Source organism: Eublepharis macularius, chromosome 4, assembly GCF_028583425.1.
Source record: "Eublepharis macularius isolate TG4126 chromosome 4, MPM_Emac_v1.0, whole genome shotgun sequence".
In the NCBI taxonomy this organism is placed as follows: Eukaryota; Metazoa; Chordata; class Lepidosauria; order Squamata; family Eublepharidae; genus Eublepharis; species Eublepharis macularius.
In genome coordinates, this window is record NC_072793.1 from 22,582,534 (window position 1) to 22,602,229 (window position 19,696).

General features: G+C 45.5%; 1 protein-coding gene across 1 annotated transcript; it reads right to left on the minus strand.

The window, feature by feature from the left end:
- On the minus strand, positions 1 to 16,805 carry BTBD17 (BTB domain containing 17). The gene is made up of 3 exons (XM_054977051.1): positions 16,712 to 16,805; positions 3,914 to 4,190; positions 1 to 1,081 (listed from the first exon to the last, which is right to left on the minus strand). The coding sequence occupies exons 1-3, from the start codon at positions 16,803 to 16,805 to the stop codon at positions 1 to 3; spliced, it is 1,452 nt and encodes a 483-aa protein (XP_054833026.1).
- Between the last annotated feature and the right edge of the window lie 2,891 nt (positions 16,806 to 19,696).

A 19,696-nucleotide genomic window follows, 5' to 3' on the forward strand; every position in this document is an offset into this window, starting at 1 on the left:
CTACTTCTTCACCTTGATCAGCGAATGGTAGACTGGCTTGATTATGATATGCAGGTGGAGCGAATTGTCAATGAGGTATTCCGAAGTGCGCTTCTGCAAGTCAGCATGCATCAGGAAGTCAGGCACCTCATCCGTGCTCTGATGGAAGCTGTAGGCGTGCTTGACAAAGACTTTGCCCTGCTGCTTCACTCCCACTAAGATGGTCTTCTGGAAACTGACCCCAGCGAAGTCAGAGCTCGTTGTGGCTGGAGTGATAACCAAGCGAGGGCGCCCGTCCTCGATCCTGATAGACTGGATGGCTCCAGAGACAGAGTCAGAGTAGACGGGACGCAAGCTGACAGGGAGCCAACGTGGGGAGAACAAGACGTTCCAAGTAACCCTCTTGGAAGAGTCATGATTGCTGGGTCCCAGCTGGGTCTGGAAACTGGTGCTGCGGTCATCCCGAGCCGGGTTGTTAATAACCCATTGGGAGCCCCAGGAGGTAGAGAGGTAGTTACGAGGCAGGAACATGCTGCAGTTGACATCAAAGTATTTGGCAAAATGGATTGGGGATGCAGAATGGAACTGGAAGGCTTGAAAGAGCAGCTCCTGCACAGCGTTATAGTGCTTCACCATCACCAAGGACTGCTTCTGCAGGTGGAAAAGATGGCTGGGGGGGATCATAGGGTAGCGCACGGCTCTCAGCATCTTCTCTACTATAGGGTTCTCAGGCTGGTGGGTAGCCACCCACTCCTCTATAGCAGTGTACAATTCTAGTTCGCTTTGAAGGACCAGGTCAGAGCGTTCAAGCAACAGCAGCAGCAGGTCTACGCTCACGGAGGCCCACTCGGCGGTGCTCATCACAGCGGAGAGATTCCAGGCCAAGAACTGAAGGCAGCTCTCCTGCAAAGCCTCATCTCCAATCCTCACCGCATAGTGATACCAGCCCACCACATGGCCCTGGTTTGATTCACTGGCCAAGTGGTTCTTCATGTACTCGGCTACCCCTCGTTGTAAACTGGAGACACGGTATTTGCTAGCTAGTCGGTGAAGAGGGATGGCTTGATGGAGGAGGATGGAGATTTCACCGCAGTACAGATACCTGGAGGAGAAAGGCAGTGTTAATTCCCCTTGACCCTTTTTTCCTTCAATACCACTTCAGTAATGAGCATGCTCAATACCTCCTCTCTCACTGTACGCAAATTCAGGATTTCCTGAGGATTTGAAGATATAATGTGGCGCAGAGTGGTAAGCGGCAGTACTGCAGCCCAAGCTCTGCTTACGACCTGAGTTCGATCTTGGCGGAAGCCGGATTCAGATAGCCAGCTCAAGGTTGACTCAGCCCTCCACCCTTCTGAGGTCGGTAAAATGGGTACCCAGTTTCATGGGGGTAAAGTGTAGATGACTGAGGAGAAGGCAATGGCAAACCACCCTATAACAAAAAGTCTGCCAAGAAAATGTCGTGATGTGACGTCCCCCCATGGGTCAGTAATGACTCAGTGCTTGCACAGGAGACTACCTTTACCTTTACCACTTTAGTAATGAGCATGCCCAATACCTCCTCTCTCACTGTACCCAAATTCAGGATTTCCTGAGGATTTGAAGATATAACCCAAGATCTCAACACCATTTCCCATCAGATTTGTTTGTACAAGATTCATAGCTTTAGCCCTGTGTCGGAAACAAAGGATCTCACTACATATTATAAGCAAACACATGAAGTTAAACTCCAACGGTCTGCTTCTTGGCTGCAAAACAGTTCTGGGAGTGGGGATTGGCAAAACAGAAGCAACAAGGTGGAGGCGTGCTTAACTGCCTCCTTCTGCCAGTCACTTTCTCCTCCGGTTACCCTCGCAACGTATTCTCCATAAGGTTCCAGATCATGCATCTAGAATCTTCCTGGGGGGAAAAGCAACTAGAGCGAGAAGGGTTAAATACTCACTTCCTCAATACTTCTCCATTTTCCTAAAGCTGTTTTGCAAAGAATAGGCTTCTAGGGATTTATTATAATTTACATGTAGCCTGTTAGGCTTTTAAAGCATGACGAGATGATTACAGTGGGCTTAAGGGTCCATAAATCTCTAGGCTTCTTTGCACAGTATATTCCTAGCAGCAACTCAAAACTCCAGTAAACTCAGGCCACAAAGCAAAAGCACAGAGCTTCAGACATTTCTTTCGTAGTGTAGAAAAGGAACCATGCTGCAGCAGTGTCATCGGTGTTAATATGCAAAGATCCAGAGGAGATAGCTGTGTTAATCTATAGTTGCAAAATAATAAAGAGTTCAGTAGCACCTTTAAGACTAACCAACTTTATTGTAGCATAAGCTTTCAAGAACCACAGGTCTTTTCGTCAGATGCATGCTGATGAAGAGAGCTGTGGTTCTCAAAAGCTTATGCTACAATAAAGTTGGTTAGTCTTAAAGGCGCTACTGGACTCTTTACTAATATGCAAAGAGGACCTCTACACTGCGGAAAAGTTTACCATGCTTCTTGCACAAAGTTCCTGTTTCCCCAGTGGGGGTGTGGGATCCCCTGCTCCTAGCCTCTGCCCCCCCCCGCCACCTCTCACCTGTCTGGTAGTGGGGAAAGGTGCAGGAGTGGGCCCGGGAACCCTGCAGCACGCACCTGCGCACTCAAGCACTTCTGCATTGCACTGAGAATTAATGTTTTCCCCAGTGCAACGTGAAAGCATTCTGGAGCGCACGCACACTGAGTGTGTGCACAAGGTAAGTGCTCCCTTCACTCCCTCCACATCCTTCCATCCCCCGCTGAGCCACAGGAGACCTGACACCCCTATTCCTGCATTGTTTTTAATCATATAACTCTGAGGAATAGAAAGCTGAGACGCTGACATATAAACAGGAAAAACGTAACATATAATATTTTGCATGTAAATAAATTTGTGTACATTAAAATGGGTTTTTAAAATATTTGTTACTGTGAGTTAAAATGCAGGTCTCTAAGGAAAGGAGGAGGGGCGAGATGAGTGAACGGGGTGCAATCTGATTAGACGGTAGCTTTACTTTATGGAACAAAATGAATTGCAGTTTTTAGACAGTGCTGAGAGAAAGGTTTTCAGTTGGTCTTTGGATATCTCAGAGAGAAGTTATTCTGTCTGAGTCAGGCAAGCTGTATGGAAAAGTCTGTGTTTATTCTGTTAGTAAAAATCTGTGTGGGAAATTAGGCTTTGAGATGAGGTCTGTGAATATACCATTAAGGATATATAACTCTTTTTTTAAACCGCCACCCTGAAGAACTATTCTGAAACAAATACACTTATCAATACTCTGCAACCATCACACTTATGTACTTATAAATAAATTCTATTTCTGATTAAGAAAATAAGGATCCCTTTTTTACCTCAGCTACCCCCACATGCTGACTGTTCTGTCATACTACCACCTATAACAAAGCCTTCCTTTAATACCGGTTAAACAGAGGAGGTCTAAGGCGAATATTTGTAAAACCGCTGATTGCTTCACTATGAGCAGGTCCAAGACATTCTCTTTCTGTTCCTTTCTCATTGCCTGTGTTCCCAGCCCTGTGGATTACAGACAATATTGCTTCTAAGGACAGCATAGCAAGGTCCCTCCAGAATGATGGAGGGAAAGCAGAAAGGCCAGTGTTCCTTTACGGGCCTGGTCCTTTTGCCAGCCAAAACCCCTCACGGATGTGATTGCTGTCTTTCAGACCCATTCTGACCAGGTCATTGGACATGGGCCATTTTCACACTGCTTACCAGCCACGGAACATCATGCCAAGCTCCCGGAACGACAGTGTCTTCCTGGTGTGATTTTGCATGAGTCACACCAGGAAGATGCTGTCGTTCCGGGAGCTTGGCGCAATGTTCCGTGGCTGGTAAGCAGTGTGAAAACAGCCATGCACAGCTGTCTCCTATATGTGGGAGAACAAGCAAAAGCACTCAATCTCCTACCTGATGAATTTTTCAAAAAGGGCAGCGCTGTCAGGTGGCTCGTGCAGGGTCAGCATGGTTTGGTTGTGCAGGAGGCTTTCGAAGATCTCGCTTTGCAAGCTGAGCATCAGCTGGTGGGTGTGGAAGACTTTGATTTCATCGGAGCCGGTCGTGCGCACCCGCAGGGTGGTGTCACTGGTGTTCCCGTTGTGCAGGAGCTCTTGCAATCGCTGTAGCAATGACAACGAGTGGTTGATGGTGGCCACTGTAGAATCCCCACCAAGGTCTACCTTCTGGACTGCAGAAAAAAGACAGAGGCTGGCATCAGGACCGTTCTCGTTCATGTTATTGATTTTTATTGGGAAATTTATATTGATTTCTATGGGGAAACCCTGGGGAATTTAAATCCTGCTTTCTTCCCAGTAGTTTGGTTTACAGTTGAAAGTAATGCTGCCTCTGTTGGGACTCTGTGTGAGGAACGGGTTTTTTTTTAATGTAAATTTATTTATTTAAACAATGGACAGTAAACATTTTTTAAAATTGATTTATTTATTATTTCAGATTTCTATTCCACCCTCCCCGCAAGCAGGCTGAGGGTGGATAACAACATATTAAAATACAATTTTAAAAATTCATGTATATTAAAAACAACACATTTAAAACAGGATGGTGGACAGCCTTAACAGGGAGGGTTAAGATTTATACACCCCTTTTTTCAGGCCGGCGGAGGTCCAGCCTCAGCCATATGCCTGGTGGAACAACTCTGTCTTGCAGGCCCGGCGAAAAGATAGTAGGTCCTGCCGGGCCCTGATTTCAGCAGACAGAGCATTCTACCAGGTGGGAGCCAGGACCGAAAAGGCTCTAGTCGAGGCTAGGCAGGCCTCCTTGGGGCCAGGGACCACCAACAGCTGTTTGTCCCCTGATCAGAGTGTCCTCCGGGGAATATATGGGGAGAGACGGTCCCATAGATACACTGGTCCCAGTCCACACAGGGCCTTATAGGTCAATACCAGAGCCTTGAATCTGATCCGGTACTCCACTGGCAACCAATGCAGCTCATGTAAGAATGGTGTCATATGCGCCTTATTTGGCACTCTCGTAATAACACACGCCGCTGCATTTTGTACCAGCTGTAATCTCCGGGTCAAGGGCAGCCCCACATAGAGCGACTTACAGTAATCTAGCCAAGAGATGACCGTTGCTTGGATCACTGTAGTTAAGTGACAGATAGTCCAACTCTCCTCGGCACCCCACAACAGGCCTACACATTCAATGCCAGAGATCTCAGGGGCAGGGAGTGGCCCAAAGGAGAAAGACTCTTGGGTAAAGATTGCCACCCCTCCCCCCCGACCTCCTATTTGGCTCAAGGGCATAAAAGATAAGAAAAGATACAACAATCAAAAAACCAAACTAACAGTTCATATAAACATGAAAAAACAAACCGGAAAAGCAACTAATAATAATATAAAGAAGATACAAAATAGAAAGTTAGAAAAATACCTAAACTACAAGTTGAATTCCGATTTTCTCTGCGACAAATATATATCATTTTCAAAGTCTCACTTATTCTATGTTAAAAATAAGAGCCCTCTTTTTTCTATTGTTCATAATTCTTAATCCATAAATCCAGATATCATCAAATCATTGTTATCTATTTCATGTAAAAAGTTTATGAATGGTTTCCATTCAACCAAAAATGTAGATTGTGTGAGGAACGTTTATGATTGTTTATGATTACATTGGGTGATCTTGTAAATTTGCCTGGAATTTCAGATTACAAACCACCAGTTGGGGCCTGCAGTGTTACCAGAAATGGTCTCCTTGCATAAATATGATTTATGAGGGAATTAGCTAGCAAGGAAGACGGCTATACGAGAGGCGGTAACTGGAATCTATGACCTTTGTATACCAGGTCCCTTCCTACAATAAAAGAAGCGAGTCTGGTGCTTAATATTAAACAATAACTTCTATTGAACACAAGAACTTCATGCGCATACACATCAATTACTGGGGGGAAATAATCACACATACACACAGAGTCCTAGGAAATATAGCCAGAGATTTAGGAATAGAGCAAGAGGGAGTAATTATATCTACCTATCCTGGAGAAGGGGTCCAGTCCGTGTTGAGGAGAGAGAGAGAAGAGCTTCAAATGGCCAGGGTCCTCGACAAGGCAAGAGGCTTAGAGCAACCTCAAGGGAACAGCGCTTGTGGATCCGGAAACGTGTTCAAAGGAAGAGAGGCTTAGGGAAGAGATCCTAAGGGAGCAGCATCCTTGAAGTTTGCATGATTTGAATGGGGCCAGAGCTCTACCTTTATAGGTAAAATGTGCCCTGAGGTGGAGGAGAGTCATCTTAGCAGTTAGGACAAAGATTCCAATGGTTAGTTCCTGGGTTAGACAAAAGGCTTGAGTACTTTGATTGATGGCTGCCGGGGTGTGTGAATACAAATGTAAAACTAGTTCTAGTGCTGCACAAAAAGGACAGTTTGCTGATGAAGTACACCGGAGCTAGGTTAAGTGTTTTTAGGGAGGGGATACATTGTGCCAGGAATGACTGTCTATACTTATGAATGTCATTTGATTAGCTCCTCAGACAGGAGATCTCATCACGGAAGGAGGGAGAGCAATGTGCTAAGTGGGGTTGATGCTGCGAGTCCTTTGTTGCTCTGGGCACCGGTGGGGCTGGCGATGGCAGTAAATCCAATCAAGCCACACTCACTCCACATTCCAGGGCAGCATTCCTTGCATGCCTGGTTCTCGCAGGCGGGATGTAGCAACTGTTAGAGGTCCTCTGGTGGCCATACAGTAGCCATTTTAAACTCCAGAGGCTTGTCCACTTTTAATACACAGCAATAAGAAAACTGCAGTACAACTGGTGGAGACCGGGCTGACTGCTTACAGCAGTACTCCCAAAATTACAACTGATCTCCATACTACAGATATCAGTTCCCCTGAAGAAATGGCAGCTTCTCAGGACTGACTCTATGGTATCACATCCCTGCTGAGCACTTTCTCTTCCCCAGTCTCTGCCTTCCCCAAGCACTGCCCCCAAATCTCCAGGAATTTCTCAAGCCAGGGTTGGCAACTCTACTTGAACTACTAGTAACCAAGATTATGTCTACCAAATGAAAAATGAATCCAGGCTCACTTGCATCAAGAAAAACAAATCTGACAACAGGAAAAGTTTTTTCTCTCCAAACAGCTTTGAACTCTAAAAACCATAATACTACAGGTTTTTTTTTTAAATAAACCTATTTATGGGTAGTCCCAGCTTCAAAAGGTCCTGAGGGTACTCAGTTGTGGGCAACCATGTGCCCACCTTAGCTGTTGGCAGTGTAATGCTCCCGTCATGTTACCTTCAACAAACCGTGCCAGCGAATGACACCAATTGCACCCTTATTTTGGCACCAGGAGTGTTAGACCTAGACTGGTAGGTTAAAAAAAAATGCTTCCCTAGCACAGACACCAGGATCCCCACTTTGACTGCTTTTTGCTGTCAAGTTAGACATCGGAAGATGTCATCATAAATTCTCAGCATCACATGTGGCTTGGCTCTTAACCAAGCCAGTTCTCGAGGCATTTCTCATCACAGTTAAGACAATGAAATGTTTCAAACAAGAACAAACAATCTGCAATAAAGAGCAGCATTAAAATACTTAAATAAAAAGCAATAGCATCACGAAAAGAGTTATAGAGTTATCTGTGCATTACAGAATTCATTTGAGTGAAAAGCATAGAATATGATTAAGGAAACTGATGGGCATGTTCTAGCAAAAACACATTTAATTACCCCATTGAAAATAATTACTTAAAAGTAATGCCCTGTGGGTGACTTGTGCCTACTTCCCCCCCCCTCTAAGCTTAATTTCCTGTTGTCTGTTTTCAGTTGTTCCTTTATGACATTCAACGAACATGGTCCCCGTACTTGAATGATGGTAGTGCTATTAACAGAGTATACAGGAGATTGGTGCACCTCTTCTTCAGCACATCAATTCCTCATTCAATATTGTTTGAGACTAGTTTTCTTCTCCTCCCTCCCCGCACCCACACATACACTTTTAAATATATCACTAATTCTGTGTGTGTATTATGTGCCATCAAGTTGCCTTCGACCTATGGCGATCCTGGGAATGAGAGACCTCCAAAACATCCTATCATTAACAGACTTGCTCAGATCCTGCAAACTGGAGGACGTGGCTTCTTTTATTGTGTCAAGTCATCTTGTTTTAGGTCTTCCTCTTTTCCTCCTGCCTTCCACTTTTCCTAGCATTATTGACTTTTCCAGCGAATATTGTCTTCTCATGATGTGACCAAAGTACAATAGCCTCAGTTTTGTCATTTTAGCTCCCAGGGAGGATTCAGGTGTGATTTGATCTAGTACTCACTTATTTGTCTTTTTGGCTGTCCATGGTATCTGCAAAACTCTCCCCCAGCAACACGTTTCAAATGTATTAATTTTCTTCCTATCAGCTTTCTTCACTCTCCAACTTTCACATCCATACATAGCAATCGGGAATACCATAGTTTGGATTATCTTGATCTTGGTTCCCAGAGAGACATCGTTATCTTTAAGAATCTTCTCTAGCTCCCTCACAGCTGCTCTTCCAAGTCTCAATCTTCTTCTGATTTCTTTATTGCAGTCTCTCTTTTCGTTGATGATTGAGCCAAGGAATAGAAAATCTTGAACCGTTTCAATTTCCTCATTGTCAACTTTAAAATTGTGTAATTCCTCAACAGTCACTCTTGATGTTCAGCTGTAATCCTGCTTTGGTGCTTTCTCCTTTAACCTTCATCAGTAGTCATTTGGGGGTGAAACCTGGTGTGTGTGTGTGCAGGGAACTTTTCAGGCTATAATGCCATTAGGATCCACCCTCCAACACAGCCATTTTCTCCATGAGAACTGATCCATGCCCTCTGGAGATCAGTTGTAAACTCCAGAGATCTTAAGGCCCCTTCTGGAGGTTGCCAAACCTTTGTAATGGTTAAATGGTACCACAAGCCATATATTCTAAATCATAGGTGTAAACTACAGGGGGGCTGAGCGGCTGAAGCCCCCTGAATTTGGACGGGGGGCTGAGCCCCCCCCCACTGGGCAACCGGTGAACTACATGGGGGCTGAGGGGCTCAAAACCCCTCGGATTTGGCCAGGGGAAGGCAAGCAGTGATAAACTCACGAGGGGCTCAGTTATAATGGCAGATGAAGCACAGGATTGTCCACCCTCCCTGTTGTATCATATTACAATTTTCATGATTCTTTGGGGCTTTGTTCCTGTTTTTTGCTTTTATGTATTTCTGTGTTTATTAAGAATTTATAATTTTTAAAAGGAGTTGCAGTTTATATAAACAATTTATAAACAAATGTTACAGAAGAATTAAGAGACTCTGATGGAAGATATATGATTTTGAAAATCAGGCTCCTGGAAGGCAAGATTTACTCACTAGCAACGATATATGCGCCAAACAATGCAAGAGAAAATTTTTTATGAAAATATTTTCCAATCCATTTTAGATTTTCAAGAAGATAATGATCTTTGGAGACATGAATGGGGTAATGGATCTAGAAAAAAATAAGTGAAAAAAACCAAAGAAGGCAAACTTCCCAAAAATGTGTTTAATTATATGGAAATGCTACAATTGGAAGATGCTTGGAGGATCAAAAATCTGAATACTGGAGACTATACTTTCTTTTCTGATAGATACCAAACACATTCAAGGATTGACATATGCTGGATATAAAAAACCCTGAGTTATTTATATTGTTTATTATATGTTTACTCTTTCTTTTCTTTTTCTTTTGATGTAATTAAAATTGTGCTATTGTTTTTATTTTATTTTCTCGGTTCTGCTTATATTTATAAAAATAAATTTTATATAAAAAAGAATTTATACACTGCCTTAAAATACCTATGGCTATGGCCCACACTAAGTAGCTTAGTCCTTAACCCTGGCTGGCTGCACCCACTTTCAATGTAACAACAGTCAGATTGCAAGGCCTCTGTTGGACATAATTCCAACATAATTGCTTGGCTCCAATTTGGAAAACAAAACAATGGCCCACAGACTGGAAACACTCAGTCTACATTACAATTCCCCAAAAAGGGGGAGACAAAAGACTGCAGCAACCATCGAACTATCGTGTTAATTTCCCACACAAGCAAAGTAATGCTCAAAATTATACAGCAAAGACTATTACCATATATGGAATGTGAAATGCCAAATTTCAAGCTGGATTCAGAAAAGGAAGAGGCACCAGAGATCACATTGCAAATTTACAATGGCTAATGGAACATACAGGGAATTTCAGAAGAAAATCAGCCTCTATTTTATAGATTACAGCAAAGCTTTTGTCTTTGTGGATCATGAAAAGCTACGGAGACTAGGGATGTGCGCTTCGGGTTTCTGATTCAGGGAAAAATAACCGAATCAGACCCAATTTGTAAAGATTCGGGATTTCCTAAACGGCCCCAGCATACCTGGGCTGTTTCGGTAACCCTGAATCAGAGATTCGCAAACCTATTTGTATAGCTTTGGCAAGGGGATGAAATGTCCATCTCCATGCAGCAGGAGGGAGAGGGACATTTAAACCACGGATCATCTGTTTGTTGGTTTCCGATTAGCAGCTGAGTACTTTGAAGGGAAGGAGGATCTCGGTGCGGCTTGCCGCCACTGCAATCCTCCTTCCCTTTAAAGTCCCCCTCCCTCCTCCAGCCAGTTGGAACAGGGGAGACTTTGAAGGGAAGGAGGATCTCGGTGCGGCTTGCAAGCCGCGCCGAGATCCTCCTTCCCTTCAAAGTCTCCTCCATTCCAACTGGCTGGAGAAAGGAGTGGGCCTTTAAAGGGAAGGAGCTTCCTGGAGCCACTTGCAAGTCGTGCCAAGATCCTCCTTCCCTTCAAAGTCTCCCCTGTTTCAACCGGCTGAAGGATGGAGGGCTGGGGCTGGGGAGTGGGGGACTGAGGCTGGGAGTTGTGGGGCTTGGGGTGTTTAAAGGGCCCTGCTGCTTGCAAGTGGCAGGTCCCTTTAAACTATCAGCTGGCAGCCAGCAGGGGGGATTTCCCCCTGCCGGCGGATAGTTTAAAGGGACCTTTAAAGGGCCAGGTAAGTGGGTTGGAGCGGACAGGGGGTAAGTGGGGGTTGAGGGGTGAGGGTTCTGGGGGGAAACCCAACCCCCTGAATCACTTCAGAATGCTCCGAATCTTTACGGAGCATCTCGAAGCGACTGAAATACCCAAATCCAAAGCGGCTTGCCGCTTTGGCTTTGGGGTGTTTCTGAATGTTTTTCCTGCTTTGGTTAAACCTGAAGCAAATGAACCCAAATATTTTTGCGGTGCACACCCCTAATGGAGACTGTTAAAAGAAATGGGGGTGCCACGATGCGCAACCTGTACTCTGGACAAGAGGCTACTGTCAGGACAGAATATGGGGGAAACAGAATGGTTTCCAATTGGCAAAGGTGTCAGACAAGGATGTATATTATCTCCCTACCTATTCAACCTCTATGTAGAGCTTAGAGCTTTCCTTAGAGGTATCATAAGGAAAGCTGGATTAGATCTAGAAGAAGGTGGAGTGAAAATTGGTGGAAGGGACATTAACAATTTGAGCTATGCAGATGATACCATGTTACTGGCAGAAAATAGTGACGACCTGAAATGACTACTGATGAAGGTTAAAGGAGAAAGCGCCAAAGCAGGATTACAACTGAACATCAAGAAGACAAAAGTAATGACTACTAAAGAATTACACAATTTTAAAGTTGAGAATGAGGAAATTGAAATTGTCCAAGATTTTCTATTCCTTGGCTCAGTCATCAACAAAAAGGGAGACTGCAATGAACAAAGATTGAGACTTGGAAGAGCAGCTGTGAGGGAGCTAAAGAAGATCCTTAAAGATAAAGATGTCTCTCTGGGAACCAAGATCAAGATAATCCAAACTATGGTATTCCCAATTGCTATGTATGGATGTGAAAGTTGGAGAGTGAAGAAAGCTGATAGGAAGAAAATTAATTCATTTGAAACGTGTTGCTGGGGGAGAGTTTTGCAGATACCATGGACAGCCAAAAAGACAAATAAGTGAGTACTAGATCAAATCAATCCTTAATTGTCCCTAGAAGCTAAAATGACAAAATTGAGGCTGCCGTACTTTGGTCACATCATGAGAAGACAAGATTCTCTGGAAAAGTCAATAATGCTAGGAAAAGTGGGAGGCAGTAGGAAAAGACGAAGACCTAAAATGGGATGGCTTGACTCAATAAAAGGAGCCACGTCCTCCAGTTTGCAGGATCTGATCAAGTCAGTTAATGATAGGATGTTTTGGAGGTCCTTCATTCATAGGGTTGCCATAGGTTGGAGGCAACTTGACAGCACATAACAACAACAATAAGACTCCACGTCTAACACTGTCCCTTTCCTCAGGTTTCAGAGGGGGAGAAACCAGAGAGTTAGAAACATAGACAGGTCAGGGCATCTGTTTACTGTTTACTCCTTTACTGCCCTGAACTGTCCTTTGATGTGTAGATTGCTAATCTCAGGACTTCCTTCTCAGGAATAGATCAGTAGATCGAAATCTATCTTTCCACTTTCCTATCAAAGTATAGAATTCCTATAATAAAGAACTTTTTCTTCTTTTCTAAAACTAACACAGGTATAAGTTTGTTATATTCTCTTTCCTTTTCACACTCACACCAGCCAGCACACTCCAACCATCCATCATCATGTTTTCTCTGCAGTCAATGCTACTCTGTTAAGGAACGGTTTCTGTTCCTTTTAATAGGGAAAAAGTGAGTCTCTCTTTTATTTTACTTTTCAGTTACTTTATCATTACGTTGTATTTTGGAAATGGAACACTGAGAAAGGGTAGACCCTATGTTTCCTTGTTGAAATAGCTTTATTTGTTTGCTTGCTTGTTTGGGGGGGGCTGAGTGTGGGAAAACTGTTTTTTCATGGTAGTGGGGGTTGCTTCAGCCACTCCTAAGCAGCTCTTTCAATTTCCATTCCATTTTTAAATGGAGAGGTGGTATTTATTGCAGAAAAAGACAATGTCTAAAATGGCAGCCTGAGTGCTGTCTCTCTGAAGCCATAAGAAAGCACATCTGCATGAACAAGATTGGAGGGGGGGATGCAGATCAGAGGCCTTTTTAAAATTTCCTTTTGACCTATGTGCAGCCTGGAGAGAACATTGGCAAGGAATTTTGCACTTAATTATGTGATTTTGTTAATAATGTGTTCTGAATGTCTGTTTTTAAGGTGGAATTTTTAAGCAGTGTGCTAAGAAAGCAAGGTATATACAATCCTAGGTAGTATAACTGTGAGTTTTCTTTGGGGTCGTGACTAGCACTGTTCTGAATTGCCTCAAAATGTGCTTGTACTCACTTAGCGGATATGAGTTTGAAATGAGAAGGAGATTGCTACTACTCTGAACTCTGTACATTGCTCAGAAATCGAGTGCACAGCAACTGTTTTGTATTCTGCCTGGTTCAGACTTCAACCACACATTTACCAAATGAAGGCATCTGTGATGTCACAATTTAGTAAATTTCAGTAATAAGTCACCCTTATGAATAAGGCAGAATCAAGACTCCTTGTCAGTCCTTGGCAAGTAAATCCCCAAGTTCTCCATATCAATCACTCGGGTGATTTGGTTGAAGTAAACTTTATTAGAGATCCATCAGGTTCAAGGTACTCAGACAGTGAAAAAGGCAGAAGTGACGTGTAGAGGAAAAGCATGGTTAGTTATAGGGTAAAGTCCCACCCCCCAGGTTAGTAGTCCAGCAAAATTCTGGCGCAAATGCCAGAGACAAATGCCAGAGACAAAAAGTAGCAAAGTTTAGACTACGATAGGCAACAATATCAAGTGAGGAATGAAATCATCATTGTTCTCATGGCAGATACGTTTCTGTCTAGCTGCACCTGGCCCCAAGGCTGTCGGCTGCTAAAGTGAAAGTATTTTACTTCAAAGGAGAGATAACACAGTGAGCTTCTAAACAACAGGCAATGAAAGGCCCTCAGAACTCTTCAAAGTTTCAGAAGACTACTGGGCAGCATACAACCCCCCCCCCCCATGGCATGTATAGTAGGCAGGCATACATGACACTCCTGTAAATAAACGTCCAGGAAAACTTTAAAAATGTTCCTCTACAAGCTTTTCTGTGTTGATTTCCTTAGTGTCAAATTTGTGACCATTAGTTTGTCCTATACACATGGTATGTATATTTGTAGATCTTAAAGTGACTATCCTAAAAGTGAATTTCAAAAACAGGACACAGTAGGAGATTGCTGGGATACCACTATAACCACTGGCCAACTCCCACCTTTTACTAGGTTTGGCCCAGCCCAGGGGCATTGTTAGGGGGGGTCTCCATGGGTGCCTGGGTCCCACTAAATTTGTGAGGAGCCCCTCCCTAAATCTCCCATGGCCCCATAGATGGTGGCAATGGAAGCTCCTCCCTGTGATGTCATTGGCTCCTCCCTATGATGTCACTGGGCCTCGGTTCTTTTAAGGACTGGATATAGCAATGCCTCTGGCCCACCCCCCACCTCACCCCCCCCAGGAAATTGGAAAGTCTACACCTCTGCTCTAAATGCAACAACAGTGTGGTCTTCTTTAAAAGGTAATATGCATTCCACCTATATCTAAGGAATGCAAAACTCCAGTATCGCTAATCCACAAACATTTAAAATCCATGCACTTGAATACTCCATACATGCTTCTTTACTCTTGCTGCTCTCTTAATCTTTGATAGACTGCAATAATCTTCCCAAACTTGTGCCACCAAGCCTAAAAGAATGCCTGCTTTCTCAAAGATTTAGTCCGTCGGACCACTTCACGTTTCTAGAAATGTGCCAAAATGGTAAGGTTTGCAATGAAATCATTAAAAGTCAGTAGCCTTTGACTTCATCCATCCCCCATCATATTGAGGGTGGTAATTAAAGCCATCCGGCTGCTCAGAGGCCCGCCTAATCCTGGCCAGCCCTTGTGGGTATCGGAGCATTCACTTACCACTCTTGGGAGTTGGGTCTGAGCCAGAAGTTTCACAGCCGTCATTAACTCAATGAAATCACTGTCACCGGTTGAATTAAATTCTCCCACTGTGCCAAGTTACGCTCCTCTGCCTTCCTCGGGAAAGAAAGCTTGGACTGTTCATACTTTCTGTATCTTGGCTTCCTTCTCCTGCCCAGTCCAACTTGGGCAGGGATGAAAGGTTAAAACTCAAAAGCAAAAGAATCTCACTCTTTCTCAGAACAAAGAGGCACAGTAGGATAGGGAAGAGCTACTTAAAGGGAAAAGGGAAACTTCCAACCTGGCTATTTCCATGAAAACTCCACTTTTGTTGAAATCGCTTAAGAAAAGTATTGTGACTCTCTGCTCCAGAGAACAGAAAAGAGGCAGGCTCACAGCTGCAAAATACACCCCCCTCCCCTCTGTAAATTTCAAATTGCCAGTCTCCCTGTCTGCCTTTGTGTGTGGTCTTCACATTCTCCTTCTTCTCTTTGGTTTGATATTTGCATAAGTATCCATTCTGCAACTCCCACCATTTGATAGAGAAATATTGGTGTTCTTACTTTACATCAAATAAAGGACTCATTAGCACATCAATGAGAAAACACTCGCTTTGAAAAGGTAGGTCCCGCTCTGCTAAATAAATGTGGACTTCAAAATAGGCATTTGTTTGCAGTCCCAGAAAACCCCATTATATGCACTCGTTCCAACTTGTCTCACTTGCTATATCTCACTATATTTTTCAGAATTTAAAAATTCACCCAAACCAAGCTGTCAGGTTTTTACAGTGCAAGCTTACACAGAGTCATAGATTTCTAAGTCCACTGAAGTTTATGGGTTTGGAAGAGTATAACCTTGCTAAGGATTGCACAGTCAGTTCCCAACTCCAAAACAAAGGCCACTAAGCACATATCAGCCAGATACACTAGGCAGGTATGCGGCAGTAGTGAATTTATATCTCACGTGGTATCCTATTAAACGGGGACAGCTGGAGGGTATTCCATCCCAATTTATTCTTGGGCACTCCTGCATCCTCCCTCCTGCCGCTATTACTATTACTTACGCCCACAGTGAATCTGGCTTATATCTTTTAAGCCCATGTCTTATCCAGAGGATTAGAAACCCAAGCGGCACAGTTAAACCAAAATGGGTAGAGGATTGGAAACAGATGCAGCCTTTCGTTTCGGAGGGTTGGTTTGAAATTCAGCACAGAGGCGATGCAGGAAGTTAGCTGTGTATAAATTCTTTTTAGGATGCAGTCCAATTGTCTCTTACTCGGATCATCAGACTTTATTGGGAAGATCTGAAGCGGCCAGATCTTCAAGGTCAAGGTTGCAGCAAACTCAGGCTGGACACGGTTTGCTCAGTGGATGCCCAAATTATTTGATCCTGTCAAGTTACTACTTTAGCGGTCTAGTAATGGGGGGATTATCCTGTGACTTGGGCGATCTTATGTCACGCAGGCTGCTTGTGAAATCCTCATGGATCTGGGGATCAACAATGTGGAATGATTTGCTAGAGAACAACATCACCCCGCTCTTTGTTGCCATAGGATGTTTAAGCCACGTACAAAAATATGTCGCCGGAATCATTATGTTGCTGCCGCGTTAGATACTCAGCTTCTCAGTTCTTGTCAGTTCATTAAAAACTACAATGCACTTAGCTAACACACTTCTGAAACGTGTCTCCGAAAGATACTTCCCGGGTAGTAAAGTTCTAAAACATGTCCCACTTTCTGGCTGCATCTGTGACACGGAGCCCTGCACAACAGAACTATAGTGCCTAATGACATGCCAGCAAGCTCACCCCAGCCGCATCCTCTTACCTGCTTGGACTGCCAGGCACAGCAGCGAAAGTGCAGCTAAGGAGCAGGCCCACTGCCTGGGTGTGGCATGCCGGACCCCTATCACTTTCGCCATGGCTTCTTCTTTGAACACATCCACAGAGGGAATGAGCCCTCGACTGAGCGTGCTAATGTGTCTGACTCTTTATGTAGGACACTGACTCTCCCAGCCCCGCTTGGCATTGATTGGTGGAAAACTAGTAACAGCTGTTACCAAGGAAACCACTTAAGATTGTGAATTGATTCCTGTGGGGCTGTGGGGCGCACTAGACTGAACCTCTGTGGGACACCAAAGCTTCCTTGGACGCTCAGCATATGGGAAGCTCTACGGTCACACAGAGACAACCCATCTTCGTACTATCATCCAAGAAGTTTCTCGCTTCATAGGATCTAACTGCTAAATTGTAGAGTTTTTCATCACACGCTGTTGAGAGTCCATTTGTGATGCTTCCCGATTAATTTATTATTTATTATATTCATTTATTCATTCATTTACAGTCCATCTTGCTCACTGAGATCCAAGGCGGATTGCGTAGTGCACGTGAGATGCAATTTAATCAACAGCTAGGACATTCCCTGGGCAAGTACCAGAATGAACAACCGTTAGGATATTGAATGGACAAATACGATAGGGTACGGTAGCAGGAAATTTGAAAACAAGCAGTAAGTCAAGCATAGAGGTGAGAACTTCTGAAACAACGCATAGTTTACGTGGCATGTTAAGCAATGTGGAAACTCTCCAGTGGTGCTTGCTTATCCGCATCAGCAGACAGTACCCAGTAGCGTAGCATATAGTTCCTGTCCCTACGAAAGCATCTCTTTGAGCTATTTCTTATGACATGGCGCAATCTGGGTAGAAAGCCCTCCTGAATAATTCCGTTTTGCATCTTTTGCAGGAAGCCAGGAGAGTGGGACCTTTCCTGACCTCCTCAGGCAGGACATTCCACAGGGTGGGGGCCACCACAGAGAAAGCAGGTGGGCCGGCAGTTGATTTTGCCCACCTACCGGGTTGTATCTGCAGAAGGCCTTGTTCAGATGAGCAAAGCTGCTGTGGTGAAAAATAGGGGGAGACTAGAGGCAGTCACCCAGATAGGAAGGGCCAAGGCCATGAAGAGCTTTGAATGTGATCGTCATAAACTTGAGAGGAGGACATGCTCCACTGATGCGGAAAGTTGCATTATTCCTGGTTTGCATCATGGGCTTAGAACTGTAGATTTACAAAACGACCAAAGAGGTTTTATAACAGAGCAAGAATATTTGTAACTCAGACTCAGTCTGCTCAGGTATGCCGTGCTATATTCTCTGGCAAAAAGAAACAGGGACGCAAACCGCAAATGCAGCAGTATAAATTGCAGTTAGTCATTGCCAAAGCTAAGCAGCAAATGAGGAAGGCTCAGCTGTGGCACTTACAAACTGCCACAACTGAGCAGCAACCAAGGAGAGCCTTGCCTGTGTTTTGTGGGTGTTGTAAAACTGTGCCTAAGCAGAGACAGATAGTGGTCTACACCACTGGGTTGAGTTGATCCACAGTTTCTCCTAAAAGCAACTCCTGTAAAACGGATCGTGATCCAGGATCCAGGGCCGGCGCGCCCATGGAGGCCAGGTAGGCGGTGGCCTCGGGCGCGCGGGCTTTGGAGTGGTGCCGGAGGGGGTGTCGGGGGTGGAGGCGCGCACAGCGAAGCTGGCATGACTGGGATGCAGCTACTGCTGCAGCCAGCCAGCCAGCTCCGTGCTGCTGCCGCCGCCGCCACACACCCCAGCCAGCCGCAGCCTCTGGGCGCCGCCCCAGCAGCAGCTCGCGGCTTGTGCGCCCAGCTGGGGTGCGTGGCGGTGGCAGCACAGAGCTGGCTGGCTGGCTGCAGCAGCAGCTGTAGCCAGCCACGCCAGCTCCGCTGCGTGCTCCTCCACCCCAGCTGGTTGCAGAAGCCGAGAGCTGTTGCTGGGGTGGCGCACGGAGCAGCCTCCGCGCGCCGCCCCAGCAGTGGCTCGCAGCTTCTGCGCTCGGCTGGGGCATGTGGCGGCGGCGGCACGGGGCTGGCTGGCTGGCTGGCTGGCTGCAGCTGCTGCTGCAGCCAGCCATGCCAGCTCCGCTGCGCACTCCTCTGCCCCAGCTGGGCGCAGAAGCCGTGAGCTGTTGCTGGAGCGGCGCATGGAGCAGCCTCCGTGCGCGGCCCCAGCAGCAGCTTGAAGCTTCTCTGCTTGGGGCTCCGCGAGCTGCCCAGCCCCCCGTGGTGCGTGATGACATCAGTGATGATGTCATCACGCAGTCAGTGGTGCGCGCACACGTGCAGAGCGTGTGCATGCCGCCTCGGGCGCCAGAACCTCTGGCACCGGCCCTGCCAGGATCACATGTGCATATCGCTTGATTGCTTGGAATCTCCCAGTCCCCAGAGGAGTAGGAGAAGAATTCCTGAACTCCGTATCAGGAATGGTAGCTTAGACCTTCCAGGTAAACAGGGCTCATTTCAAGGGGGAATGCACCAGAACACTGTTCCGGTAGTACCCCTTATGTCAGGTGGCCCTGCCCACCTGACTTTAAAACATTTTGGGCCAATTAGGCCTCGGTTGGGGCCAAAACGGCCACAATCAGGGCCAAAACAGCCCGGACCGGGTCAGTGCCAGGCAGGGGAAGCATCCTCCGCCCAGCACCGACCCGATTCCAGCCGTTTCAGCCCCAATCCGGACCGAAACAGGTCAAAAATTGCCATTTCTGGCCATTTTGGGCCCATTTTGGAGCCAAAACAGCCTGGATCGGGGCTGAAACAGCCAGGATGTCATGGCCCAGTCTGAGAGTGAGGTCTCCTCTGGAGGAGAGGAGCCTCGTGTAGCCAGCCAGGACTCCTCAGGAGAAGAGGAGCCCTGTGTAGCCAGCCCTAGCCCTGATTCAGCAGAAGCCAGCAATCAGGAGCAACAGCTGCTGGCTGATCAGAGCTTGCAGCCAGCAGCTGAGACACCAGCACCCTCTAG